We start from the raw sequence: 27,692 nt of genomic DNA, 5'->3' as shown, positions 1-27,692 counted from the left end.
TGAATTGACTGCATTCGGAAGGACCGAATGCGTAAAAACCGGTTCAGATCCTTCAGATCCAGGATAGGTCTGACACTTCCATTTGGCTTTGGAACGGTGAAGAGATTTGAGTAAAACCCTGAACCCTGTTCTTTTGGGTCCACTTCTACTATCACCCCCTGGGATAGTAAGTGATCTAAGGCCAGAAATAGCGGTCTTTGCTTTACTGGGTCCCTGGGGATCCTTGACCTTAGAAAGCGAGAAGGTGAAACTCCAGCTTGTAACCCAGAGATACCGAAGAGACCACCCAAGGTCGTCGACGCAACAACATATTAAAAAAAAGCCTACAGCACCTGGAATTCCCAGGCGGTGTCCCATCCAGGTACTAAGCAGGCCCGACCCTGCTTAGCATCCAAGATCAGATGAGATCAGGCGCATTCAGGGTGATATGGCAGTAGGCAATCTTGCTGCCAACTCTCAACCCTCTTGACAAACGCCAAGATGGTCACCTCAGCAAACAAGCAGAAAAATAAAACAGGTCGCCGACGCCAACAGCATATTAGAAAAAAGCCTACGGCACCTGGCATTCCAAAGCGGTCTCCCATCCAGGCCCGACCCTGCTTAGCATCCGAGATCAAACGAGATAGGGTGCAATCAGTGTGATGTGGCCATTGGTGATCTTGCTGGCCACTCTCAACCCTCTTTACCAATGCCAAGCAAACAAGCAGAAATTAAAACGGGTCGTCGATGCCAACAACATATTAGAAATGTGCCTACGGATCCTGGTATTCCCAGGCGGTCTCCCATCCAGCTACAAAACCAGGCACGACCCTGCTTAGCATCGGAGACCAGATGAGATCGGGCGCATTATGGGTGATGAGGCCGTAGATGATCTTGCTGGCCACTCTCAACCCACTTGACAAACGCCAAGATGGTCACCTCAGCAAACAAGCAGAAAAAAAAGGTTGTCGATGCCAACAACATATCCTATTCAGGTACTAACCAGGCCCAACCCTGCTTAGCATCCGAGATCAGACGAAATGGTGCGCATTCAGGGTGATGTGGCCATAGACGATTTTGTTGGCCATTCTCAACCCTCTTGACAAATGCCAAGATGGTCACCCCAGCAAACAAGCGGAAAAATAAAACAGGTTGTCGACGCCAACAACATATTAAAAAATTGCCTACGGCACCTGGTATTCCCAGGCGGTCTCCTATCCAGCTACTAACCAAGCCTGACCCTGCTTAGCAATCCGAAATCAGATGAGATCGGGTGCATTCAGGTTGATGTGGCTGTAGGCAATCTTGCTGGCCTCTCTCAACCCTCTTGACAAACGCCAAGATGATCACCTCGGCAAACAAGCAGAAAAATTAAACAGGTCGTCGATGCCAACAACATATTTAAAAAAGCCTACGGCACCTGGTATTCCCAGTCGGTCAACCATCCAGGTACTAACCAGGCCTGACCCTGCTTAGCATCCAAGATCAGGCGCATTCAGGGTGATGTGGCCATAGGCAATCTTGTTAGCCACTCTCAACCCTCTTGACAAAGGCCAAGATGGTCACCTCGGCAAACAAGCAGAAAAATAAAACAGGTCATCTACGCCACCAACATATTAAAAAAAAGCCTACAGCACCTGGAATTCCCAGGCGGTGTCCCATCCAGGTACTAAGCAGGCCCGACCCTGCTTAGCATCCGAGATCAGACGAGATCGGGCATATTCCAGGTAATGGGGCTGTAGGCGATCTTGCTGGCCACTCTAAACCCTCTTGACAAACGCCAAGATGTTCACCTCGGCAAACAAGCAGAAAAAAAAAACAGGTCGTCGACGCCACCAACATATTAAAAAAAAGCCTACGGCACCTGGTATTCCCAGGCAGTGTCCCATCCAGGTGCTTACCAGGCCTGACCCTGCTTAGCATCCGAGATCAGACGAGATCGGGCGCATTTAGGGTGATGTGGCAGTAGGCAATCTTGCTGGCCACTCTCAACCCTCTTGACAAACGCCAAGATGGTTACCTCGGCAAACAAGCAGAAAAATAAAACAGGTCGTCGACGCCAATAACATATTAAAAAAAAAGCCTACAGCACCTGGTTTTCCGAGGTGGTCTCCCATCCAGGTATTAACCAGGTCTGACCCTGCTTGGCATCCGAGATCAGACGATATCAGGCGCAATCAGGGTGATGTGGTCGTAGGTGATCTTGATGGCCACTCTCAACCCTCTTGACAAATGCCAAGATGGTCACCTAGGCAAACAAGTAAAAAAATTAAACAGGTCATCGCAGCCAAAAACATATTAAAAAAAGCCTACAGCACCTGCTATTCCCAGGCGATCTCCCATCCAGGTAACTAACCAGGCCCGACCCTGCTTAGTATCCCAGATCAGATGAGATTGGGAACATTCAGGGTGATGTGGCCGTAGGGGATCTTGCTGGCCACTCTCAACAAACGCCAAGATGGTCACCTCGGCAAACAAGCAGAAAAATAAAACAGGTCGTCGATGCCAACATATTAAAAAAAGACTACGGCACCTTGTATTCCCGGGCGGTCTCCCATCCAGGTACTAACCAGGCACAACCCTGCTTAGCATCCAAGATGCATTCAGGGTGATGTGGCCGTAGGCAATCTTGCTGGCCACTCTCAACCCTCTTGACAAATGCCAAGATCAGATGAGATTGGGAACAGTTGGCAGTGTCCCATCCAGGTGCTTACCAGGCCTGACCCTGCTTAGCATCGGAGATCAGACGAGATCGGAGACATTTAGGGTGACATGGCCGTAGGCGATCTTGATGGCCACTCTCAACCCGCTTAACAAACGCCAAGATGGTCCCCTCGGCAAACAAGCAGAAAAATAAATCAGGTCGTCGACGCCTACAACATACAGACCCAACCCTGCTTAGCATCCGAGTTCAGACGAGATCAGGCACATTCAGGGTGATGTGGCCGTAGGCAATCTTGCTGGCCACTCTCAGCCCTCTTGACAAACACCAAGATGGTCACCTCGGCAAAAAAGCAGAAAAATTTAAGAGGTTTTTGACGTCAACAACATATTAAAAAAAAGCCTAAAGCTCCTGGTATTCCCATGCGGTCTCCCATCCAGGTACTAAACAAGCCCGACCCTGCTTAGCATCCGAGATCAGATGAGATCGGGCGCATTTAGGGTGATGGACAGTAAGCGATCTTTCTGGCCACTCTCAACCCTCTTGACAAATGCCAACATATTCACCTCGGCAAACAAGCAGAAAAATAAAACAGGTCGTCGACGCCAACAACATATTTTAAAAAAGCCTACGGCACCTGGTATTCCCAGGTGAAATCCCATCCAGGTACTAAACAGGCCCGACCCTGATTAGCATCCGAGATCAGACGAGATCGGGCAAATTCAGGCTGATGTCGTCGTAGGCGATCTTTCTGGCCACTCTCAACCCTCTTGACAAATGCCAAGATGGTCACCTCGGCAAACAAGCAGAAAAATAAAAAGATATTGAAAAAAGCCTACGGAACCTGGTATTCCAGACAGTCTCCCATTCAGGTACTAACCAGATCCGACCCTGCTTAGCATACGAGATTGGGGCTCATTCAGGGTGATGTGGCCATAGGCGATCTTGCTGGCGACCATCAACCCTCTTGACAAACGCCAAGATGGTCACCTCGGCAAACAAGCAGAAAAATAAAACAGGTCATCGACGCCAACAACATATTAAAAAAATTTCTACGGCACCTGATATTCCCAGGCGGTCTCCCAACCAGGCCCGACCCTGCCTAGCATCTGAGCTCAGACGAGATCGGCGCATTCAGGGTGAGGTGGCCATAGGTGATCTTGCTTGCCACTCTCAACCCTCTGGAAAAACGCCAAGATGGTCACCTCGGTAAACAAGCAGAAAAATAAAACAGGTCGTCGACGCCAACAACATATTAAAAAAAGCCTACGGCACCTGGTATTCCCAGGTAGGGATGAGCCGAACACCCCCCGGTTCGGTTCGCACCAGAACTTTCGAACGGACCCCAAATTCGAAAGAACTTTAGAACCCCATTGAAGTCTATAGGACTCGAACGTTCGAAATGAAAAGTGCTAATTTTAACGGCTAATATGCAAGATACTGTCCTAAAAAGGGTTTGGGGACCTGGCTCCTGACCAAGGGGACATGGGTCAATGCCTAAAATGTTTTTAAAAATGGACGTTTTGGCGGGAGCACTGATTTTAATGACGATTAAAGTGAAAAAAAAAGTGAAATATTCCTTTAAATATGGTGCCTGGGGGGTGTCTGTAGTATGCCTGTTCAGTGCCACGTGTTTCCCGTGTTTAGAACAGTCCCTGCACAAAATGACATTAAACGGAAATAACACCATTTAAAACTGCTTGCGGTTTTAATGTTATATCTGGTTCCTGCAATATGGTTGAAAATCATTGAGAAAAATGGCATGGGTAGCCCTCCCTGCCCATTACCAGCCCCTTTAGGTCTTGTACGCATATTAAGGGGAACCCCGTACCCATATTAAAAAAAGGAAATGCGTGTGGCCCCCAGGCCCTATATACTCAGAACAGCAGTATACAGGCGGTGCAAACAAGACAGGGACTGTGTAGGTTTGTTGTGTTAAGTTGAATCTGTTTGTAATTTTCAACTGGTACATTTTTAAAGTGTAGCTCCAGTCAAAAAAACTATTTTTAAGCTTTTTGGAAAACATAGGGAAGGGTTATCACCCCTGTATAATTTGTTTTGTCGTCCATCTTTTTTCATCTCACTTGCTGTTGTCTCCTTCCGTTTGCAAGTAGGAGATGTTTGTAAATTGGATGTTTGAAAGTAGGGGCCTGCCCTATATGCTCTGCAGAAATGGCCGAACAAGGTGTTGGTTTTGCCACAACATTGTAAGCCCTCAAAGTGACTCTTGGTGGGCGCTGGAGCGCCCTGCTGTGAACGATTATATCAAGAATTGTAATTACATGCCATTGTTGAACAGTGGTAGAAAAATTGACCTTTGGTGGTTGTGGTGCTGGTGCCACAACACTATAAGTCCTCACCGTTACTCTGGGTGGGCACAGGAAGGGGCCCTCCTGTGAAATATTATATCAAGAATTGTAATTACATGTCCCTGTTAAACAGGGGCAGAAAAATTGGGCCTTAGGCACTGCTGCTGGTGCCACCACACTGCAACCTCTCCCATATACTCTAGTTTTATTGCAGGAATTAGCCCTGCTGCAAAGCATTGCATCAAAAATTGTACTTAAACGCCCCTGTTAAACAGGGGCAGAAAAATTGGGCCTTAGGCACTGGTGCTGGTGCCACCACACTGCAACCTCTGCCATATACTCTAGTTTTATTGCAGGAATTAGCCCTGCTGCAAAGCATTGCATCAAAAATTGTAATTAAACGCCCCTGTTAAACAGGGGCAGAAAAATTGGGCCTTAGGCACTGGTGCTGGTGCCACCACACTGCAACCTCTGCCATATACTCTAGTTTTATTGCAGGAATTAGCCCTGCTGCAAAGCATTGCATCAAAAATTGTAATTAAACGCCCCTGTTAAACAGGGGCAGAAAAATTGGGCCTTAGGCACTGGTGCTGGTGCCACCACACTGCAACCTCTCCCATATACTCTTGTTTGATTGCAGGAATTAGCCCTGCTGCAAAGCATTGCATCAAAAATTGTACTTAAACGCCCCTAAAAAACAAAAAAAACAGGGGCAGAAAAATTGGGCTGATGGCATCAACCAGAACCAGAAATGTTCTTCCAACATATCAGCGGAGGAGGAAGAGGATAGACAATCAACATAACAGGACAGTCACTCAGCATCAGCATAGGCAGTCTTGAAGGGATGTGATATTTAAAAAAAAATTATTCTGTTACATCAGCTTCAGGTGCTTGGTAGCTGTGGGTGATCCAAGACTGATTCATCTTGATGAAGGTCAGTCGATCAACTGATTCGGTGGACAGACGCACCCTGTGATCGGTAACAAAGCCACCAGCAGCACTGAAGGTGCGTTCTGAAAGAACGCTGGATGCAGGACAGGCCAGTAGCTCAATTGCATACTGTGCAAGCTCTGGCCAGTGATCCATCCTCAAGACCCAGTAAGCCAGAGGATTTTCGGTGGGAAAGGTGTCCAAGTCTGACCTTGCCCCTAGGTATTCCTGCACCATGTAAATCAGACGCTGGAGATGGGTGCTGGAACCGATCATACCTTGGGGCTGCGGACTAAAAAAAGGTCTGAAAGAATCAGTCAGACGGCCACCTTCTCCACTGCTCCTTCTGACCGATGCCTCAGCAACACGTTGTCCAGGACCAGGAGTTTGTAACCTCCCAGTCTCTGGGAACGCGTTGCACAGACCTTTCTGCAAGGCCTCCCGGAGATGTCTCATCCTCTGCTCCCTCTGCGATGGCAAGATAAGGTCAGCAACCTTACCCTTGTACCGTGGATCAAGGAGAGTGGCCAGCCAGTAATGGTCCCTCTCCTTGATCCGAAGAATACAAGGATAATTCCGCAGGCTTTGCAGGATCAGGGAGGCCATGCAGCGTAGGTTAGCTGAGGCATTCGGTCCGGAGTCCTCTGGGTCACTAAGGACAACATGATCCGCAGCTACCTCCTCCCAGCCACGTACAAGTCCACGTGTTTCTTGGGACTGTAAATCATCCCTATAAGACTGCTGCTGCTGATGCTGAGTGCCAGCCTCCACCTCCATGCTGACACAATCATCCTCCTCCTCCTCTTCCTCCTCCTCATCATCCTCTTCCTGTGTGATGGGTGGCACAGCAGGAACACTGTCTGGATAAAGGGGGCCTTGAGAGGCAAGGAAGTCCTCCTCTTCCTGCCTCTGTTCTGCCTCAAGTGCCCTGTCCATTATTCCACGCAGCGTATGCTCCAAGAGGTGGACAAGAGGTACAGTGTCACTGATGCATGCACTGTCACTGCTCACCATCCTTGTGGCCTCCTCAAACGGTGACAGGACAGTGCATGCATCCCTGATCATGCCCCACTGGCGTGGTGAGAAAAAACCAAGCTCCCCTGACCCTGTCCTGGTGCCGTAGTCACACAGCTACTCATTGATGGCCCTCTGCTGCGTGTGCAGCCGCTGCAGCGTGGCCAATGTTGAGTTCCATCTGGTGGGCATGTCACATATAAGGCGGATCTTGGGCAGGTTCAACTCCTTTTGGAGCTCAGCCAGCTGAGCACAGGCATTAAATGATCGGCAGAAATGCACACAGACTTTCCTGGCCTGCTTCAGGACATCCTGTAAGCCGGGGTACCTGCCAAAGAACCGCTGCACCACCAGGTTAAGGACGTGAGCTACACAGGGCACATGGGTCAGTTGTCCCTGTCGGAGGGCGGAGAGGAGGTTGGTGCCATTGTCGCAAACCACCATTCCTGGCTTAAGCTGGCGTGGCGTCAACCACCTCTCGGCCTGCCCCTGCAGAGCTGACAAAATATCCGCCCCAGTGTGGCTCCTGTCCCCCAAACAAACCAGCGCAAGCATGGCATGGCATCGTTTTCCCTGCGTACTTGCGTAGCCCCTGGAACGCCTACGGAGCACCGCTGGTTCTGAGGACAGAGCACTGGAAGAGGCCATGGAGGAAGAAGAAGAGGAGGGGGTGGAGGAGAGAGGTGTGTCACAACCAATAGTAGCATTTTGGAGGCGTGGTGGCGGAACAACCTCCAACACTACTGCACCTTGTCCTGCATCCTTCCCAGCTGCCAGAAGAGTGACCCAATGGGCCGTGAAAGACAGGTAACGTCCCTGTCCATGCCTGCTGGACCATGAGTCAGCGGTAATATGCACCTTACCGCTGACCGCTCTGTCCAGCGAGGCAAGGACATTGCCTTCCACATGCCGGTAGAGAGCCGGAATCGCCTTCCGTGAGAAAAAGTGGCGTTTGGGGACCTGCCACTGAGGAACCGCACATTGTACAAACTCACGGAAGGGGGCCGAGTCTACCAACTGAAAAGGCAGCAGTTGAAGTGCTAGCAATTTAGCCAAGCTAGCATTCAACCACTGGGCATGTGGATGGCTGGGAGTGAACTTCTTTCGCCGGTCCAGCAGCTGGGGCAGGGACATTTGCCTGCTATAATCGGACGTGGGTGTACCGCTAGCAGAGTTCCCGGAAGCACTTGGCTGTGACACATCTAATTCTACACCTTCATTCCTCTCAGAGCAGGTTTCAGAGAGGACTGAAGGTCTAGTGGGGTTGGAGATGTCAGCTGATGAGGAACAAGGAGAGGTCCCCTTTGTTCTTTGGTGTGGGTCTTTGAGGTACGCTTGCCAACGAGCTGCATGGCAGGTCAACATATGTCTGGTCAAGCATGTGGTGCCCAAGCGGCTGATGTTTTGGCCACGTGAGATACGCTTGAGACATATGTTGCAAATAGCAGCGGTGCGATCTGATGCACTCGTCTCAAAAAAGGCCCACACCAAAGAACTTTTAGAATAACGCGCAGAGGCAGCGCTCTGCACAGGTGGAGCTCTGCGGTGTGATTCAGTCGGTGTGCTGCACCTAAGCTGGCCCCCGGAGGGCATCCTGCCTCATTTGACATGTGCCTCCTCCTCCTCCTCCTCCTCCTTTCTCCTTCCAGGCACCCACGTGGAGTCAGTGCCCTCATCATCCCCTCCCTCTTCATCGCTGTAGCAAACCTGGCAGTATGCTGCAGCTTGTGGAACATGACTGCCAGATTGCTGTCCTTCTTGAGCATCCCCTCTCTCTGCGCTCACGCTACTGCCTTCCTCTAGCTGAGTGTCATCATCAGAGCCCACAAAACACTGGGCATCCTCCTGGAGCATGTACCCAACACTGTGCTCAAAGAGTTCAGGAGACTCCTCAGGAGGACGTGGTGGGTCTAAGGAAGGAGTCACTGATGATGACATTGAGAGGAGGGAAGACGATGCGTTGGCAGCTGCTTTGCTAGTACCCTGAGACTGGGTGAGAGAGGATGAGGAGGATGAAGAGGGCTTGGTCATCCACTCTACCAAGTCGTTGGCATGTTGCGGTTCAACATGTCCAGCTGCCGAAAAGAAGGACAAGCGTGTCCCATGGCCACGTGCTGATGACAATGCACCGCGTCCACGACCAGCACTGTTGTCTCTAGACACAGAGCCTGCTTGCCCTCTTTTATCGGCTCGCGCCTGTCTGCCTCTCCTTGCTGGCCTTTCAGACATGGTAATGGCCTGAAAGGAGTTGGGTAAAAAAGCAGTTGGGTAGTGTATATTGTGCTAGAGGCACACAACACCCACTAACTCCTGCAGATGTCTTTATTATAGAACACCAGAGATAAAGGGGTATATACAGATGTATACTGTGTTGTGCTGGAGGCACACACAACTTCCAATAACTCCTGCATATGGCAAGTGGGCTCAAATAGAGAACAGCTATGTAGGTGGATATAGCGGTATGTACTGGGTACAGAGCACGCAGACAGCACGCACTATCTCCTAACACTACTGACTGCAAGCTCTATTATAAAAGATAGGTCACTATATAGGTGAGGTGAATATAGCGGTGTATACTGCGGTCAGGGCACGCAGACAACAACCACTACACAACAGCAAGATCGAAAATCGTCCGAAAACGATCGGTATGTACTGTGTTGAAGGTACACAGAACACCCACTAACTCCTGCAGATGCCTTTATTATAGAACACCAGAGATAAAGGGGTATATACAGATGTATACTGTGCTGTGCTGGAGGCACACACAACTTCCAATAACTCCTGCAGATGGCAAGTGGGCTCAAATAGAGAACAGCTATGTAGGTGGATATAGCGGTATGTACTGGGTACAGAGCACGCAGACAGCACACACTATCTCCTAACACTACTGACTGCAAGCTCTATTATAAAAGATAGATCACTATATAGGTGAGGTGAATATAGCGGTGTATACTGCGGTCAGGGCACGCAGACAACAACCACTACACAACAGCAAGATCGAAAATCATCCGAAAACGATCGGTGTGTACTGTGTTGAAGGTACACTGAACACCCACTGCTTCAGACGCCAACACACTACACAAGGCCGCCACGCTGGCGGCCTTATATAGTGTGGGGCGTGCACTACACAGCCTGAGCTATGATTGGCCACAGGCATCCTGCCTGTGGCCAATCATGGCTCTCCTCGCTGCTGGCGCTGCGATTGGCCAAGCATGCGGGGTCACAGTGCATGCTTGGCCAATCATGAGCCAGCATTGCACTGCGCCATCGCAGTGCATTGTGGGCCGTGAGCGCCACACGAATTTGGCGCGAACGGACCAAAATGTTCGGACTTCGCCGAACGGACGAACAGCCAATGTTCGAGTCGAACGTATGTTCGACTCGAACATGAAGCTCATCCCTATTCCCAGGCAGTCTCCCATCCAGGTACTGACCAGGCCTGACCCTGCTAAGCATCCGAGAACAAACAAGAACGGGCGCATTCAGGGTGATGTGGTCGTAGGTGATCTTGCTGGTCACTCTCAACCCTCTTGACAAACGCCAAGATGGTCACCTCGGCAAACAAGCAGAAAAATAAAACAGGTCGTCAACGCCAACAACATATTAAAAAAATGCCTACGGCACCTGTTATTCCCAGGATGTCTCCCTTCCAGGTATTAACCAGGCCCGACCCTGCTTAGCATCTGAGATCAGACGAGATCGGGCGCATTGAAGGCATGGTGGCCGTAGGCAATCTTGCTGGTCACTCTCAACCCTCTTGACAAACGCCAAGATGATCACCTCGGAAAACACACAGAAAAATAAAACAGGTCGTTGACGCCAACAACATTTAAAAAAAAGCCTATGGCACCTGGTATTCCCAGGAGGTCTCCCATCCAGGTACTAACCAGACACGACCCTGCTTAGCATCCAAGATCAGAAGAGATTGGGAACATTCAGGGTGATGTAGCCATTGGCGATCTTGCTGGCCACTCTCAACCCTCTTGACAAACGCCAAGATGGTCACCTCAGCAAACAAGCAGAAAAAAAAACAGATCGTTGATGCCAACAACATATTAAAAAAAATGAATACGGCACCTGGCATTCCCAGGCGGTCTCCCATCCAGATATTAACCAGGCCCGACCCTGCTTAGCATCTCAGATCAGATGAGATCAGGAGCATTCAGTGTGATGTGGCCGAAGAGGAATTTGCTGGCCACTTTCAACACTCTTGACAAACGCCAAAATGGTCACCTCGGCAAACAAGCAGAAAAATAAAACAGGTTGTCGACGCCAACAACATATTAACCAAAAGGCTACGGCACCTGATATTCCCAGGCGGTCTCCCATTCAGGTATTAACCAGGCCCGACCCTGCTTAGCATCTGAGATCAGACAAGATCAGGAGCATTCAGTGTGATGTGGCCATAGGTGGTCTTGCTGAAAAAATCTCAACCCTCTTGACAAACACCAATATGGTCACCTCTGCAAACAAGCAGATAAACAAAACAGGTCGTCGACGCCAACAACATATTAAAAAAAAATAAGCCTACATCACCTGGTATTCCCAGGCGGTCTCCCATCCAAGTACTAACCAGGCCTGACCCTTCTTAGCATCCAAGATCAGATGAGATCGGGTGCATTCAGGGTGATGTGGCCATAAATGTTCTTGCTGGCCATTCCCAACCCTATTGACAAGCAAGCTAGAAAATAAAACAGGTTGTCGATGCCACCAACATATTAACAAAAAGTCTACGCCACCTGGTATTCCCAGGCGGTCTCCTATCCAGGTACTAACCAGGCCCCAGCCTGCTTACCATCCCACATTAGACGAGATCGGGTGCATTCAGGGTGATGTGGCAATATGCGATCTTGCTGGCCACTCTCAACCCTCTTGACAAACAATCAAAAAAATAAAACAGGTCATCGACGCCACCAACATATTAAACAAAAGCCTGCGGCACCTGGTATTCCCAGGTGGTTTCCCATCCAGGTACTAACCAGGCCCAACCCTGCTTAGCATCTGAGATCAGATGAGATCGGGTGCCGTCAGAGTGATCTGGCTGTTCATGATCTTGCTGTCCACTCTCAACCCTCATAACAAACGCCAAGATAGTCACCCCGGCAAACAAGCAGAAAAATAAAACAGGTCGTCGACGCCAATAACATATTAAAAAAAAGCCTGCGGCACTTGGTATTCCCAGGTGGTCTCCCATCCATGTACTAACCAGGCCTGACCCTGCTTAGCATTCAAGATCAGACAAAATCGAGTGCATTCAGGGAGATGTGGCTGTATGCTATCTTGCTTGCCACTCTCAACCCTCTTGACAAATGCTAAGATGGTCACCTTTGCAAACAAGCAGATAAACAAAACAGGTAGATGCCAACAACATATTAAGAAAAAGCCAACAGCAGCTGGTATTCCCAGGCGGTCTTCCATCCAGATACTAACCAGGCCCAATACTGCTTAGCATCTGAGATCAGATGAAATCGTGAACATTCATGGTGATGTGGCTGTAGGGGATCTTGCTGGCTACTCTCAACCCTCTTGACAAATGCTAAGATGGTCACCTCGGCAAACAAGCAGAAAAATAAAACAGGTCGTTGACGCCAACGACATATTAAAAAAATGCCTTTGGCACCTGGTATTCCCAGGTGGTCTCCCATCCAGGTGCTAACCAGGCAAGACCCTGCTTAGCATCTTAGATGAGACGAGATCGGTCGCATTCAGGGTGATGTGGCCTTAGGCAATTTTGCTGGCCACTCCCAACCATCTTGACAAACGCCAAGATGGTCACCTCGGAAAACACGCAGAAAAATAAAACAGGTCGTTGACGCCAACAACATATTAAAAAAAAGCTTACGGCACCTAGTATTCCAAGGCGGTCTCCCATCCAGATACTAACCAGGCCTGACCTTCTTAGCCTCCGAGATCTGATGAGATCGGGCGCATTCAAGGTGATGTGGCCATAGGCGGTCTTGCTGGCCACTCTCAACCCCCTTGACAAACGTCAAGATGGTCACCTCGGCAAACAAGCAGAAAAATAAAACAGGTCGTCGACGTCAACAACATATTAAAAAAAAGCCTACGGCACCTGGTATTCCCAAGCGGCCTCCCATCCAGGTACTAACCAGGACCGACCCTGCTTAGCATCCAAGATCAGACGAGATTGGGAACATTCAGGGTGATGTGGCCATTGATGATCTTGCTGGCCACTCTCAACCCTCTTGACAAACGCTAAGATGGTCACCTCAGCAAACAAGCATTAAAAAAAAAACAGATCGTTGATGCCAACAACATATTCAAAAAATGAATACAGCACCTGGTATTCCCAGGAGGTCTCCCATCCAGGTACTAACCAGGCCCAAACCTGCGTAAAATCCGAGATCAGGCAAGATCGGGCGCATTCAGGGTGATGTAGCCATAGGGGATCTTGCTGGCCACTCTCAACCCTCTTGACACACGCCAAGATGGTCAACTCGGCAACCAAGCAGAAAATAAAACAGGTCGTCTACGTCAACAACATATAAAAAAAAAAGCCTACGGCACCTGGTATTCCCAGGTGGTCTCCCATCCAGGTACTTACCAGGCCCGACCCTGCTTAGCATCCGAGATCAGATGAGATCGGAAACATTCAGGGTGATGTGGCCGTAGGGGATCTTGCTGGCCACTCTCATCCCTCTTGACAAATGCCAAGGTGGTCACCTCGGCAAAGAAGCAGAAAATTAAAACAGGTCGTCGATGCCAACAACATCCATCCAGGTACTAAGCAGGCCCAACCCTGCTTAGCATTCTAGATCAGAAGAGATCGGGTGCATTCAGGGTGATGTGGCTATAGGCAATCTTTCTGGCCACTCTCAACCCTCTTGACAAACGCCAAGATGGTCACCTCGGCAAACAAGCAGAAAAATAAAACAGGTCGTCGACGCCAACAACATATTAAAAAAAAAACACGTCACCGGAAATCCCAGGCGGTGTCCCATCCAGATATTAACCAGGCCCGAACTTGCTTAGCATCTGAGATTAGACAAGATCAGGAGCATTCAGTGTGATGTAGCCAAAGAGGATTTTGCTGGCCACTTTCAACACTCTTGACAAACGCCAAGATGGTCACCTCGGCAAACAAGCAGAAAAATAAAACAGGTTGTCGACGGCAACAACATATTAACCAAAAGGCTATGGCACCTTGTATTCCCAGGCGGTCTCCCATCCAGGTATTAACCATGCCCGACCCTGCTTAGCATCTGAGATCAGACAAGATCAGGAGCATTCAGTGTGATGTGGCCATAGGCGATCTTGCTGAAAAAATCTCAACCCTCTTGACAAACACCAATATAGTCACCTCTGCAAACAAGCAGATAAACAAAACAGGTCGTCGACGCCAACAACATATTAAAAAAAAGCCTACGTCACCTGGTATTCCCAGGCGGTCTACCATCCAGGTACTAACCAGGCCTGACCCTTCTTAGCATCCAAGATCAGACGAGATCGGTGCATTCAGGGTGATGTGGCCATAGACGTTCTTGCTGGCCATTCTCAACACTATTGACAAGCAAGCTAGAAAATAAAACAGGTTGTCGACGCCACCAACATATTAAAAAAAAAAGCCTACGGCAACTGGTATTCCCAGGCAGTCTCCCATCCAGGTACTAACCAGGTCCAACCCTGCTTAGCATCCGAGATCAGATGAGATCGGGCACACTCAGAGTGATGTGGCCGTAGGCGATCTTGCTGCCAACTCTCAACCTTCTTGACAAACGTCAAGATGGTCACCTCGGCAAACAAGCAGAAAAATAAAACAGGTTGTCGACGTCAACAACATATTAACAAAAATGCTACGGCACCTGGTATTCCCAGGCGGTCTCCTATCCAGGTACTAACCAGGCCCCAGCCTGCTTACCATCCCAGATTAGACGAGATCGGGTGCATTCAGGGTGATGTGACCGTAGTGGATCTTCCTGGCCATTCTCAACCCTATTGACAAACGCCAATATGGTCACCTCTGCAAACAAGCAGATAAACAAAACAGGTCGTCGACGCCAACAACATATTTAAAAAATAGCCTACGTCCCTTGGTATTCCCAGGCAGTCTCCCATCCAGGTACTAACCAGGCCCAACCCTGCTTAGCATCCGAGATCAGATGAGATCGGGTGGATTCAGGGTGATGTGGCCATAAGCGATCCTGCTGGCCACACTCAACCCTCTTGACAAATGCCAAGATGGTCACCTCGGCAAACAAGCAGAAAAATAAAACAGGTCGGGGGCGTGGCCTGCACCGGAGGAAGATGGCAGCATAGTCTGAGAGCTCCGCCACCCAGGCCTCCTAAGTGTAGTGATATATTTTATGTAGTTGGTAAATGATTAATTCGTTATTATAAGTACTCTTCCGCAGCAACCCAATTCTTCCAGAGAGATGCACTTTATTGACTTCCAGCACAGAACAAAGTCTTGCAACAGATCACACAATCCAACAGAGTAGATCTTACAAATCTAGAACATATTCAGAGCTCCATGTTCCTTAATCCTTGGTGCCTTCATAACTACACACCCAAACAAGACTGAATGCCATGTTATATATACTACGCATTGAATGGCTGAGCAATTTGATTGGCCCTTTCCATTAAATGCTTTGATCTCCTTGTGTCTTTTTTCCAGAGTGACAAAAGATTACCCCTAGCCGTGAACAGCTGTAGTCATAAACTGCCCTAGTTTGCATTCTTGCATATTAACACCAACAAGTTTCCTTCAATATGCGCAATTCGATTAACAGATACCACCTTAACAACCTTTTGGTGTATAGAATAAGGCCTATCCCCAATCTAAATTCTTGCATATTAACACCAGCAAGTTTCCTTCAATATGCGCAATTAGATTAACAGATACCACCTTAACAACCTTTTGGTCAACAAGTCCCCTTTGATATGTGTAATTGAGTTGGCTCCGACAAGTCACTCAACAAGTCAGTCAACTGAAATCTGGCCTGGTCAATCTTGTACTGTATGTGTCCATATAACACTATATATAAAAAATACATGGACACACACACACATATACATTATATATATATATATATATATATATATATATATATATATATATATATATATATATATATATATATAGATATACATACATACACACAAAACCCACTACATCTGTCAAATCTTTTTTCTCTGTCGAATATTTTCTCTATATAATCTTGGACTAATAGAGGTAAGGTTAGGCACATTCGACCACAGGTTCTATAGACACAGATTGTTATTGTCAGAGTCACGTTGAATGTCCTATTCTATATCGAACTGTTGTAACAACGAAAACGAAAATAAAGCATTTATTTATGTCGGATCTGTAGTTTTTCGGATTCTGTGCTTTCGTTATCGTTTGACAAAATGAAAACGAAAATACCTGAAATTCGGATGAAAACGAATGCATGTGTCTACTCCTTTCTCGTTTCAGTAAGTCTCTGATCAATTTGAATACATAATTTAATAAAAGCTTCGAGGTCATCAGGACTTTCTACTCTGGCAAGCTCATCTTTTACTTGTTCCGAGAGTCCTTGACTCTTTTGTGCTGCTGGATTCCAAGTGATATCTGAGATCCAAGGTCAGAATTGAGTTGTGTACTCTGCAACAGAGCATCTTCCCTGCCGTAAATTGTGCAATTTTGCCTCAGCAGTAGCACAGCGGTTAGGATCATCGAAAACTTGGTTCATCGCAGTCACAAAAGAATCAAAATTATCCAGGATGACATCTTTCTCCACATAAGGGGAGGCCCAGGCTAATGCTTCCTCAGTCAGGAGGTTGATAATAAACAGCACCTTTTTCCTGTCAGAAGTGAATGCAGCAGGTTGCATCTGAAAGTATATACGACATTGATTAAGGAACCCTCTATAATGGCAGCGGTCTCCGCTAAACTTGAGTAGTAGGGGCATTCGTGCATTAGTATCTATGGCAGCAGTATCTCGGGCATGAAAATCCTGCAATTGTTTATGTAGATCAAGGATTTCCTCTTGTAGACCTTTCACTTCAATTTGTAACTCAGAACATTTTTCCTGGTAGTTAACACCAAATGTCTGCAACTCAGCGATTTGAACCCTGAGAGGAGCCACGGCAGCTGCTACAATGACCTCCATGTTTTTGGCCAGAATATTCTGTCACGGTCGGCAGTCAGGCTCGGTCTGGAGTCAGGCTCAGAGGCCTGAGCAGGTATTCACACAGGTCACCCTGGCTGATGACACGGGTTCACCTGAGGTGCGGGGTCTAAGCACTAACCGGTATTCACCAGAGCTCCTGAAGGTGGAGATGAGCTTTGCTGCGTGTTAGTGCCAGGTCACAGTCCTCAGGATAGCCCCACCAGGAGGTTAGCAAGCCGGGGTCTGATAGCAGATATACCAGATAGGGATCAAGCAGAAGCGTAGTTGAGAAACAAGCCAAAAGTCGGTAACAAATAGTTGCAGGTTGGGATTCAGCAGAAACTAGTCCAGGAACAAGCCAAATGTCAGTAACGAATGGTAGTGGGGATACAGTCCGCAGCAGGAGAGACAGGAGCAAGATATTGGCTGGTGAAGGCACAATATTCTGGCAACCAGGAAGTGCAGAGACATGGCTTAAATCAGGAAGTTCATGGGAGGAGCAAAGGGTTCAAGGTTCAAGGCAAACAAGATTCAAGACAAGATCATTCAAGGAATTGTCTAAGGAATTGTCTAAGGAATTGTCTAAGGAGCTGTCTAAAGAGCTGTCTAAGGAGCTGTCTAAGGAGCTGTCTAAGGAGCTGTCTAAGGAGCTGTCTAAGGAGCTGTCTAAGGAGCTGTCTAAGGAGCTGTCTAAGGAGCTGTCTAAGGAGCTGTCTAAGGAGCTGTCTAAGGAGCTGTCTGGCATTCCATGTGGCTCAGCAAGCAGAGTCACTGCCAGACACACCAGGTCCCAGGTTCAAGCCCAGGTCCTAACAGTATGCTGTTTGAGTGGAGATATGAACCCGTGGCATATATCTGGTACCCAGAAGCAGTGGGCAGAACGCAGGAATGACATCATGCCCCTCCAGGAAGTTGCTTGTACTGCTGCTAATTTCTTCCCACCACTATGCCCCGCTCACTGTTTTCTGAGGAAGAGATGATCCTTATTTGCAATTTAAGATAATTTTAAATGTATTTTTACATGGGGTGGTGTTTGTGTGGGTCATGTGTGTATGTCTAAACGATTTGACCTCAAAACACACACTTACTTCCTGTGAACAAATTCACTTCCTGGCCAATGTATATTGATTCCTGCTTCAGTGTGTGTGTGTATGTGTATATATAGATATCGCTATATACTGTATATAGCTATATCTATAGATGTAGGTTCTTGTGTCCACCAGCAGAGAGTAGTTGGATAGATGCCACACTCTCAGTTCTGTGTGTAGTTCCACAACAGCTGGAGAGCCGTAGTTTGAAGATTCCTGACAACTCTAGCATGTCTTGAAAAAAGGTGTTTTTTCATGTGCCTTGCATAATGCCTAAGCCCCCGTACACACGGTCGTACATTCCGGCAACCAAATCCGGCGGAGTTATTCCAACGGATTAATTCCGGAAGAGGTCCGGAAGTGATGTTGCATACACACAGTCAGACTCAGTTGTTGGAATTTCTGGTTGCCAAGAACGCGGTGACGTAAGCCGCATACGGCGGCACTAGAAAAAGGAAGTTCAGCACCACGTCCGGCACCCTTTGGGCTCCTTCTGCTGATCTTGTGTCTATCGCGTGTTAGTAGAAGTTTGGTGAGAGACAATTCGCGCTTTTCAGATTTGTGCTTCAGTTCGGTGCTGCTCTTCAGTTTGTGCTTGTCTTTGCGTATCTGATTATCAGTGCGTGTAGTCAGTAAGCATTTTTTCTCATTGTGGACTATATCTTGGTATAGTACGCGTCGATTTGCATTGCTTAGTGTCTGCTTGCTTCTGCTTTTCAGGTCGTTCTTTCAGGCATTGCTGTTTATCGGTGCTTTCTGTTGTCCGTTCTGACCAGCCGACCATTTTCAAACCATAGAAATAAGTTGGTCCACACTATCCCAGAGACACATTACTGTTAAAGGTACCTCATCCCCCAATAATTCTATAAATATTATATCCACAAATAGGAAAAAGGGAGGGGGGGGGCAGGGGATTTTTTAACGGTACATTAATTAAAGAGACAGAGATTTCTTAAAAAAGAATTCATAGCTTTAATGTTGGAAATATGTTAAAATTATTTTGGAGAAACCAAAATAGCAAAAATATAATATCAAATACACATTTTATACAAAAAGTTACATGACACAAGATATAGGGGATCCTGAAATTGTTAGTTGCTGAGAATGATCATATATCCTCCCGACATGTTTCGCGTTTTTGCTTCTTCAGGGGAGTATGCAACTAACATGAACATAAACATAAAGAGAGGTTTAAGAATACAAAAAATACAATTATGCCATACACTTAGATACACATAAATTTCAGAACATTAGGTATAAAGTTGGTCTCAATTTGCTCAGTCCAAATGCTTACCCAGATATACTCATTTCCTGCATCGCAACCCACAGGCCAACAGAAGGTGAAATAGATGACAAGAATTAGGTGACAGGATCAAATGCTAAAAACAACCCAGCCTCATGCAGGGCATAGATGGAGGTAGACAAGCGCTACAAAGATCAAAAAACAAAATCCAGAGATAAATACCAAGTATGACAAGTCCAGCACAGGTATTAAAAAATGTTAGTTTGTAACAAAATGGGTAAGTAAATATCAATCCCTAAATTATAAAAGGGAAATGGGGCTGAGAAACATGCCTCCATAGTAGGATATGAGATGCTTATTATCAGAGGGATGGAACAATTAATTTTAATTAAGCCTAATTAGTAGAAGGGTTGAAAGAAGTGGCTGCTGGGGATATACTACAAAAATACTGTTAAAGAGAGTAGAAGGAATAAGAATTATTTTTACCTGTAGATAGAATCAGAGATGAAAGAGTTAATTCCATATGATGGTATTGGTGCAATACAAATGCAACAAGTTACAAAAAAGGAATCAATTGATTCATTATGATGATTTATAAGTTGCAGAGTGCAGCGATATGCTGCCACTGCCAGGCTGAACCTACAAGTAAATAAAAAGAAGGATGACTAGATATAGATATGGAAAGATGAGAGGCGGTATTATAACAGTATAAAATTCAGCTAAAGAAATATATTTACCAAGAGGAAAAGTTAGCGTGGCGGTAGTATCTGTGCTGAACCTGCGCTACAGATGAAGTGACAGCGCTGCCTATTTATATCCCCCATCCATCGAGCCGGCGTCTGACGTCACCGGCTCGATGCGGACAGCCATAGGTGGAAGCAGTGAGCATGTGCAGAGCCTTTCAAAACGGCGTATGAACTACCAACCCCATAATGCCTCAGTGCTAACACGAGGTTAATTTGGACAAATGCTGATGGAAATGGGGCTAAGCTGACTCTCCGCCCTTGCAGGGGGCGGGAAGACACAAGTCAGCATAGAGGGCAGAAGAAACGACGGTTATCATGGCTTTTAACCCTAGAGGGGATTACATGCTCCATGCCACCTCAAAATCGGGCGCAGCCTGGGGATGATACCCAGCTGCGCCCTTGGGTGTCCATATGCCCTTGCATACTTGGAGCAAGGGAAGATAAGAAGCAGAGTATCAAGTCCAAATCAAAGAATATATGGCTCTGGATTGCGGTGCAGGGAAGGAGGGAGAAAGCAAAGCTCCTCAATGTGGGTGGGACTCATAGAGAGCAACAGAGATCCCAAATGTGCAAACCATGAAACCCACCTTGGGCCAAGCAAAGCGAGACATTAGACGGTATATATTACCGGTACAACGTTGATAATAATTGATAATGACATTAATTGATGTACAAAGGTATTTTTTTGATATAACATACACATAAGAAGAAAATAAAATAAAATAAAATATTTTATTGAAAACAAAAAGACAAAAAGAAAAAGAAAAACCAATGACTTGGGGAGGGGGTGGGAGGGAAGGAAGGGAAGGGGAAAGGGATGAACAAAAAGGGGGAAAAAAAATTTCAAACCATGTTTCATGTACGAACTCGTCGTAGAGTTTGTGTTGTGCAGGGGCTTGGTGTTGGGCTTTTAGCTTTCACACAAGCCCGGTCCATGAACAGGGAGAGGAGGCGTTTGTGGACCAAGAATTGGTTGCGTCAGCGTGACCAGTTCTCGCACATGCCTTTGCTCCGTGAAATCCGGGAGAATAATCCTGATGATTTCAGGAATTATCTCTGGATGACGGACCCCGTTTTTCACCGTCTGCTGGCTTTGCTGTCCCCTTATATCACCAGGCAGGATACCTGCATGCGGCAGGCTATCACTCTGGAGCAGATGCTCATCGCCACGTTGCGCTACTTGGCGACAGGGAGAAGCCTTCAGGACCTCAAGTTCTCCACAGGCATCTCCCCCCAGGCTCTGGGGATCATTATTCCAGAGACCTGTTCTGCCATCCTTCAGGTCCTGCAGAAGGACTATATGAAGGTAAGTTTGAGGCCTTTAAAGCTTCTCCTCCATGACCTGCGTAGCCCAACAGTCCCCCTCTCAATAATGTCCCATACCAGCCCTTATATATCTATAATAATGAGACCACACCTTTTCTTTGGAGTAAAATGGCCACAACAGCCTTTTATTAAACATAACCAAAATATTTTACTCCCTCCAAAATATGTATATAAATATATAAATATATAAATATATATCTACAACTGTAAACCAAAACCTTGAACAACTTTTATCAACTCCAGTCTGGTGATCTCTGACGGTGACCCACTTTAATTCCAAAAACACCAACCTCACTGCTTTACCTTTTTACCATACCAGGCCTCACGCTGTGACCGCTCAGAGACAAACAATTCCTGCAGTGAAAAACCTCCCAGTATTCCGTCCACCGTTCGGGAATACAACTGAGGGGCCCATAATACCAATGAGCCCCCCCCACCCTTTTATATCACCTCTGTTTTACCGCCACCGTCAAAGACCACCAGAAATCTCACGCCACAGCCTGAAAAGGGTGACCACCTTACCCTTGAGGGCAACCCCACACCCTCAAAGCTTGTTGGATCCCCCCCTGTAAACCCAAAGACCACAGGTCAATCCCGACATCCGTGAGATGAACCCCATCCCCCCTTAGGTACAGACCCACATTGGACTCCAGTTCCCTGTGCCTGATCACCAGCCCTCCATTCTGAATCACGAATCTCCCCACCACCTTATTCACCCGGATCCTCGTCTTCTGAATGCTGGCCACTGACCTTGCCCATCTCCACTGCGTCCGGGCGACAATATCCGACCACAGCAGGATCGTACTGGGAAACCTAGCACGCAGCTTCAGAAAATCCGCCTTAATGTCATTCAGTAAATCCCGGACTTTCCGGGCTCCCAGGTCATTCCCCCCAGCATGCAGAACCAACACATCCGGGGGCCCATGCAGCCACACGAACCTTTCAACCACACTCACCACCCTCTCCCACCGCATTCCTGGTATCCCCAACCATCGCAATTCCGCTTCTGCCCTGGAAATCCCCAGTTGCCTCCCCGCAGGTCTCATGTCTCCTCTCCTGGCCCCCCAACACACGTAGGAGTGGCCCACGATCCAAACGAGGCGCGGTGAACCTCCATCTGAAACGAGAAACCAAAACCTGCTGATCCCCGAAAAACAATAACCCCACAGCAAAACCACTAACCACTGCCCTTACCACCCCACGGAGATCCCAACCCTACCCCCGTGGAAAAAACTCCATCAGTCCCAGGAACGGTTCCTGTATCGCATTCCGTATTACCAACCAACCAGGAATACAACTAAGGGCCATCCCACTCCCTGGACCGCCCAACCGCTAACTGAGGTCGAACGTATGACCTAAACCTACGCGACTCCCAACGACCAATCCTTCGTACCGCCGCCTCATCCAACCCGCACCGGGCCGCCTCTGTGGCCGCCCCGATGCGGAAGGAGTGTGAAGCATATTCCGACTCCTCCCAACCATTAAGCGCCAAACTTCGCCGGAAAACCGCCACGAACTGGAATCTGGACAGGAAAGACCCGTCCGCGTGGACAAGGAATGGACCCGGACTCCCCGGCCTAACCGCTCGGTAACTCCGAACCGCTTCTACAGGGCAAACCTGTGACCCTGCCAAACTGAATAAGCAAATGTTCACACCCCTACCCCGTTGGTCCGTCTTCGAACGCCTAAGAGTTATCTCCACCACTGATCCTGCCACCCGAACATCATGATCCCCCAGCCCCCCAGGAACTTTCCGGGACGGGCTGACCAACTCCCCAATCCGAAAAGCCCCGTAAAAAGCCAATGAAAAGGCCGCCGTGAACAACCGCACCTCGAACGGAGACGTGCAAACCGAAACCAATGTACCACAAATGGCCACCAAGACCCCAAACGTCACCGGACGTCTCGTGTCCCCCCTCTTCGACTGCTTCCGAAAACCCTTCAGCATCTGACGTATCCAAAAACCCTTCGACCAATCCTCCGACCCCAACAACTTAAAAAGGAATGACAAGCCCGCCAGTTTCCGATCGATCACTGCCGCCGAGCGCCCACTCTCCACGTTCCGGACCACAAAATAAAGTGCCAGCAAGCGCCCATCCCCGGCTCCCCCAGTTCCGTCCACCTCTCGCACCAACTCCTGCCATTCCCGCCATACCTTCACGTATGCCGTCCAGGTAGCCCCACTTACAGACCTGCGTATCCAGCCCGCGGCGACTCCAAGGGCAGCGCCCAAATCCACCCCGGGCACGGAATCCCGACTGCCTCCGCGCCAGGTGCCAGTTCCCGGAACTTGTCCCACTGGAAACGAGACAGGGAGTCAGCTAAGGCATTCTCCACCCCAGGTATATGCACAGCATACAAAAACACATTCAAACGCAGGCACCTAAGGACCAATTGGCGCAACAGTCTGATAACAGGAGGGGAGGAGGCAGACATGCGATTCACCACCTGCACCACACCCATGTTGTCACAGTTGATGCGCAGCTTCAAATCCCTGCAACTCTCCCCCCACAGCTCCAGAGCCAACACAATCGGAAAGAGTTCCAGCAACACCAGGTTACCCAGGAAACCCGCTTCCTTCCACGAGCGCGGCCAAGGTTCCGCACTCCACCTGCCCTGGAAAAACGCACCATAGCCCGTAGACCCTGCTGCGTCGGTGACCAATGCGACATCGAAGTTGCTCACCGGCCCCGACATCCACACCGCCCTGCCGTTATAGGAGGACAAGAAATCATGCCACACCCCCAAGTCGTCCCGGTGCTCCTCCGTCAACCGAATGAAGTGCGTGGGCGCCCGCACCCCCGCCGTCGCCGCCGACAGCCGCCGGCAGAACACCCGGCCCATCGGGATGATGCGGCACGCAAAGTTCAGTTTGCCCAGCAAGGACTGCAAGGTCGTCAGCTGAACCTTCCGACGGCCCTGGATCTCCCGAATCGCCCGCTGCAAATCCGCCAACTTGTCATCCGGCAACCTGCACTCCATAGCCGCCGAATCTATCACTATACCCAAGAAACTCAACACCCCCACTGGGCCCTCCGTCTTTTCGGCCGCCAATGGCACCCCAAAAACGCCTGCGATGTGCTGCAACGTGGACAAGAGAATCGCACACACAGCGGAGGCATGGGGGCCGATGCAGAGAAAATCGTCCAAGTAGTGAATGATTGACTCAATGCCGGAAACATCCCGCACCACCCACTCCAGGAACGAACTAAACTGCTCGAACACGGAGCAAGAAACGGAGCAGCCCATAGGCAAACACTTGTCCACGTAGAACTGCTCCCGCCAGTGACAACCCAACCACCGAAAACTGTCCGGGTGCACCGGCAGCAACCGGAAAGCCGACTCAATGTCCGCCTTGGCCATGAGCGCTCCCCGGCCGTAGCGCCGCACCCACCGAACAGCCGCGTCAAATGACGTATACGACACCGCACAGACGTCCGGGTCAATGAAATCATTGACCGAACCCCCCTTTGGAAACGACAAGTGGTGTATGAGCCGAAACTTGCCCGGCTCCTTCTTGGGGACAACCCCCAAGGGGGACACCACCAGCGAGTCCCACGGCTTAACCGTAAACGGCCCCCCCATCCGACCCAGCGCCACTTCCTTCCCCAACTTTTCGTCCACCACCGTAGGGTGCTGCAAGGCCGACCTGAGGTTTCGCGCCACCGGCGGCACCACCTTCAAGTCACAGGGAATCCGGAAACCCTCCCGGAACCCCTCGGCCAGCAGCCGCGCAGCCACCCTGTCCGGGTACCTACTTAGGAAAGGAAGCATCCTTTCCACCCTCACCGGCGTCTTCCCTCTTGTTAGCAGCGTCGCCGGGACGCTTTCCCCTTTTAAAGCAGCGAGACAGGGCGTGAGCCCCCCCGCAGCCGGAACACTCGTGCTTGAACCGGCACGCACTTCCAAACTTGCAGGCACCCTCGTTAAAAGACCAGCACACCCCCCACTTCTTTCCGGCCGACAGTCCTGAGGAGGGTGTACCCCCGGCCCCCCCCTGAAAAAACTGAGGCGGGGCCCGGGCGGAGGACATCAGCCTCATCCAGAGGCTGATGTCCTTGTGATCCCACCGCAACTCCTGACGCACCGCCTTCCGCTGCCGGAACTGTTCGTCGTACCGGAGCCATGCCACCCCCCCGTACACCCGGTGTGCCTCCCCAATGGCGTCCATATAGCAAAACAACGCCGAGCAGTGCTCGGGGTTCTTTTCGCCGATGACGCTCGCCAAAATCGCGAACGCCTGCAACCAATTCGCAAACGTACGCGGTATCAGCCTATAACGCCTCTTTTCCTCATCGTCTTTTTTCGTGTCATTGGGCTTGACCCGATCCAAATTGAATTTTTCCAGTGGGAGCAGCGAGAATATCTCCACATACTCACCTTTTGCAATTTTCTCCCGCACCTCCGGCTTCAGGTGCGCCCCGAGCGGTCCCTCGAAGCAGACGTACACCTCACAACGCGCCGCATCCCCAATCCGAACCACATCAGTACGGCTGGGTGTCGCGGCCGCCTCCTCCCCACCGGACCCCCCGCCCACCACCGGCACCGCCGTTGCGGACGCCGCGGGTTCCCCACCCGCAGCCGGCGGGACCCCCGCCGCCCCCGCTACCTTACCAGCCCCCCAAGGCGCCGTCAGGGCAGGAGATCCCCCATCCCCCCCAAACCTGTCCACCAAAGCCCGCAATCCCTCCAACAAACCCTGCATGGGCGGCGCGGGCCCCGGGTCCACCTGACCCGACCCCGCCACCGACACCCCACCCAGCGGCGCCGGAGGCGCCGCTGAACCAGCCGCCCCTTGCACCACCCCCAGCAACCCCTGCAAAACATCAGAGAAAACAGTAGGTACTGACTTACCGGGCCGACCAGGAACACGTCCCGCAGCCGCGTTGCCGCTCTCCACCGCCGGGGGAACCACGTCGTCTTCAGCGGACAGTTCTCCCTCCGACCGGTCCTCCTCTTCCCTCTCCGCAGGCGCCAGAAGCCCCCTGGGCGATCCGCTCCCAGAGGCCGCAGCAAGCAGGTGGCTGGGAAGATCCTTCACCACAGGGGCCTTGCTCCCAGACTGGCGTAGAGAACCAGACCTAGGGCGCCCCCCCGCACCACCCCTGGGCGTCAGTCCTCCAGTCTGTCCATCAAGTAAGCCCGCATCCGCCCGGCGCCCCCCACCCACCGCCCGTGCCCCCCTGTAGGCCGACTCCGTCCGTCTTGCAGAACCCTCCGCACCGCTGGCTGTCCCCCTGCTCGTGCAGGGCCCCCCACAGGGGTCCCCCACGCGAACGGTCGCCGGGCTGGACGGCGGGGAGCCGGCGCCATCGTGGCCCGTGGCCCCGCCCCCCGGGGTAGGCCGGCGGCGTGCAGACCGCCCCAGGCCCCGATCATCCTGCTGTCTCCGTTTTGCGGGGGGGACCGACCTGTCCGCCCCCGGGCTCCGCCGATCACGAGGTGGCCGAGGGGCGGGTCCCGGCGAAAAGCGCGCCGGAGGCCGAGACCTCCGGGCCCGCAGCACCGGCTCCCCGCTACTCGTGCCTGCCTCCGTCTCACCCATCCAGCGCTCCACCTGCTCGGTTAGCCACTCCGAACCCCGCACCTCCGCTTGAGCCCGCAGCCGCTCCAACACGTGCTCGATCGCCGCCATTTTGCCCAGAGAGGAGCAGCGCTGGAAAGCTGCCTCCTCTGATGTCTTCCCCTCGAGACTGGTCCCGTTCCGGCTCCGCCCCCCTTTTATATGGCTCCTCCCCCTTGCGTGTTTCTCTTCCTCCACCTATCCTCTGTCTTGGTGTCTCTAGGCACCCGGTCATGCCCGCCCCTCCATTACCCCTCCCCTTCAGTACGTGTCATTCCGGGGCTCCCTGGATCGTGACGTTTCAGGCTCGGGGCTTTCCTCGCCCTCCTCGTCAGTGGAACTCTGATTGCGCACCTGCGTTCTGTCCGCCATGTGCTCTCCCCACTGCGCCGAAAGAGAAGGGGCAGGGAATAGTCTAGAAAGAACATCAGGGGCAGGCGGAGTTTCACGCATGCGCACTGTATATAAATCGCACGTATGATCTGTGAACAGAGGGAGAAGCTGACGCGACGATAGTGCAAACTAAGGTACAATTTTTAACTTGGTACATCACTAGCCTATACTGCTTCTAGATTGAGGCCTGCATTAGTGGAGTTTAGCCTGACATTAGGGTTTGTCTTGTGTTGGGTCTTGCATAGATTATGGACGGTTTCAATGACCACAGTTTCCTCCCTCTGTTCATCGATAAATACAGGGAGCTGCCCTGCCTGTGGCAATCGA

At 50.0% G+C, this 27,692-nt stretch overlaps 1 protein-coding gene, 1 non-coding gene and 24 pseudogenes across 4 annotated transcripts; all 26 read right to left on the bottom strand.

Annotated features, from left to right (window-relative positions):
- Nucleotides 1-320: 320 nt before the first annotated feature.
- On the bottom strand, nucleotides 321-439 carry LOC143959368 (5S ribosomal RNA; annotated as a pseudogene).
- Nucleotides 440-1,160: 721 nt separating this feature from the next.
- On the bottom strand, nucleotides 1,161-1,280 carry LOC143959369 (5S ribosomal RNA; annotated as a pseudogene).
- Nucleotides 1,281-1,387: 107 nt separating this feature from the next.
- LOC143959373 (5S ribosomal RNA) lies at nucleotides 1,388-1,496 on the bottom strand (annotated as a pseudogene).
- Nucleotides 1,497-1,604: 108 nt separating this feature from the next.
- On the bottom strand, nucleotides 1,605-1,723 carry LOC143959360 (5S ribosomal RNA; annotated as a pseudogene).
- Nucleotides 1,724-1,831: 108 nt separating this feature from the next.
- On the bottom strand, nucleotides 1,832-1,950 carry LOC143959363 (5S ribosomal RNA; annotated as a pseudogene).
- Nucleotides 1,951-2,059: 109 nt separating this feature from the next.
- LOC143959375 (5S ribosomal RNA) lies at nucleotides 2,060-2,178 on the bottom strand (annotated as a pseudogene).
- A 107-nt stretch (nucleotides 2,179-2,285) lies between these two features.
- Nucleotides 2,286-2,405, bottom strand: LOC143959362 (5S ribosomal RNA; annotated as a pseudogene).
- Nucleotides 2,406-3,040: 635 nt separating this feature from the next.
- On the bottom strand, nucleotides 3,041-3,158 carry LOC143959371 (5S ribosomal RNA; annotated as a pseudogene).
- A 108-nt stretch (nucleotides 3,159-3,266) lies between these two features.
- LOC143959366 (5S ribosomal RNA) lies at nucleotides 3,267-3,385 on the bottom strand (annotated as a pseudogene).
- Nucleotides 3,386-10,506: 7,121 nt separating this feature from the next.
- Nucleotides 10,507-10,625, bottom strand: LOC143959378 (5S ribosomal RNA; annotated as a pseudogene).
- Nucleotides 10,626-10,732: 107 nt separating this feature from the next.
- Nucleotides 10,733-10,851, bottom strand: LOC143959380 (5S ribosomal RNA; annotated as a pseudogene).
- Nucleotides 10,852-10,959: 108 nt separating this feature from the next.
- Nucleotides 10,960-11,078, bottom strand: LOC143959374 (5S ribosomal RNA; annotated as a pseudogene).
- Nucleotides 11,079-11,186: 108 nt separating this feature from the next.
- On the bottom strand, nucleotides 11,187-11,305 carry LOC143959361 (5S ribosomal RNA; annotated as a pseudogene).
- Nucleotides 11,306-11,418: 113 nt separating this feature from the next.
- On the bottom strand, nucleotides 11,419-11,537 carry LOC143959359 (5S ribosomal RNA; annotated as a pseudogene).
- A 287-nt stretch (nucleotides 11,538-11,824) lies between these two features.
- On the bottom strand, nucleotides 11,825-11,943 carry LOC143959365 (5S ribosomal RNA; annotated as a pseudogene).
- A 108-nt stretch (nucleotides 11,944-12,051) lies between these two features.
- LOC143959377 (5S ribosomal RNA) lies at nucleotides 12,052-12,170 on the bottom strand (annotated as a pseudogene).
- Nucleotides 12,171-12,729: 559 nt separating this feature from the next.
- LOC143959364 (5S ribosomal RNA) lies at nucleotides 12,730-12,847 on the bottom strand (annotated as a pseudogene).
- A 108-nt stretch (nucleotides 12,848-12,955) lies between these two features.
- On the bottom strand, nucleotides 12,956-13,074 carry LOC143959357 (5S ribosomal RNA; annotated as a pseudogene).
- A 109-nt stretch (nucleotides 13,075-13,183) lies between these two features.
- LOC143959376 (5S ribosomal RNA) lies at nucleotides 13,184-13,302 on the bottom strand (annotated as a pseudogene).
- Nucleotides 13,303-13,410: 108 nt separating this feature from the next.
- On the bottom strand, nucleotides 13,411-13,529 carry LOC143959356 (5S ribosomal RNA). Its single transcript, XR_013270212.1, has one exon. It is a non-coding gene; the product is annotated as a 5S ribosomal RNA (ribosomal RNA).
- A 517-nt stretch (nucleotides 13,530-14,046) lies between these two features.
- Nucleotides 14,047-14,165, bottom strand: LOC143959370 (5S ribosomal RNA; annotated as a pseudogene).
- A 109-nt stretch (nucleotides 14,166-14,274) lies between these two features.
- Nucleotides 14,275-14,392, bottom strand: LOC143959367 (5S ribosomal RNA; annotated as a pseudogene).
- An 86-nt stretch (nucleotides 14,393-14,478) lies between these two features.
- Nucleotides 14,479-14,597, bottom strand: LOC143959379 (5S ribosomal RNA; annotated as a pseudogene).
- A 108-nt stretch (nucleotides 14,598-14,705) lies between these two features.
- Nucleotides 14,706-14,824, bottom strand: LOC143959372 (5S ribosomal RNA; annotated as a pseudogene).
- A 109-nt stretch (nucleotides 14,825-14,933) lies between these two features.
- LOC143959381 (5S ribosomal RNA) lies at nucleotides 14,934-15,052 on the bottom strand (annotated as a pseudogene).
- Nucleotides 15,053-21,286: 6,234 nt separating this feature from the next.
- LOC143959355 (uncharacterized) lies at nucleotides 21,287-27,280 on the bottom strand. Of its 3 annotated transcripts, XM_077468018.1 has the most exons (3): nucleotides 26,264-27,280; nucleotides 23,602-23,707; nucleotides 21,297-22,526 (listed from the first exon to the last, which is right to left on the bottom strand). In XM_077468018.1, the coding sequence occupies exons 1-3, from the start codon at nucleotides 27,042-27,044 to the stop codon at nucleotides 22,352-22,354; spliced, it is 1,062 nt and encodes a 353-aa protein (XP_077324144.1). In that variant the 5' UTR covers nucleotides 27,045-27,280; the 3' UTR covers nucleotides 21,297-22,351. The 3 variants fall into 3 exon arrangements, with proteins under 3 accessions (XP_077324142.1, XP_077324144.1, XP_077324143.1); XM_077468016.1 differs by lacking the exon at nucleotides 26,264-27,280 and having other exon boundaries at nucleotides 21,287-22,526; nucleotides 23,602-26,243; XM_077468017.1 differs by lacking the exon at nucleotides 23,602-23,707 and having other exon boundaries at nucleotides 21,405-22,526; nucleotides 26,264-27,277.
- Between the last annotated feature and the right edge of the window lie 412 nt (nucleotides 27,281-27,692).

The sequence above is a fragment of the Lithobates pipiens genome, unplaced genomic scaffold (assembly GCF_037356315.1).
Source record: "Lithobates pipiens isolate NorthernLeopardFrog02 unplaced genomic scaffold, aLitPip1_a1.2 Scaffold_71, whole genome shotgun sequence".
Lineage (NCBI taxonomy): Eukaryota > Metazoa > Chordata > Amphibia > Anura > Ranidae > Lithobates > Lithobates pipiens.
The sequence above is the reverse complement of the archived record's forward strand: the minus strand, read 5'-3'. Positions and strand labels throughout refer to the sequence as shown.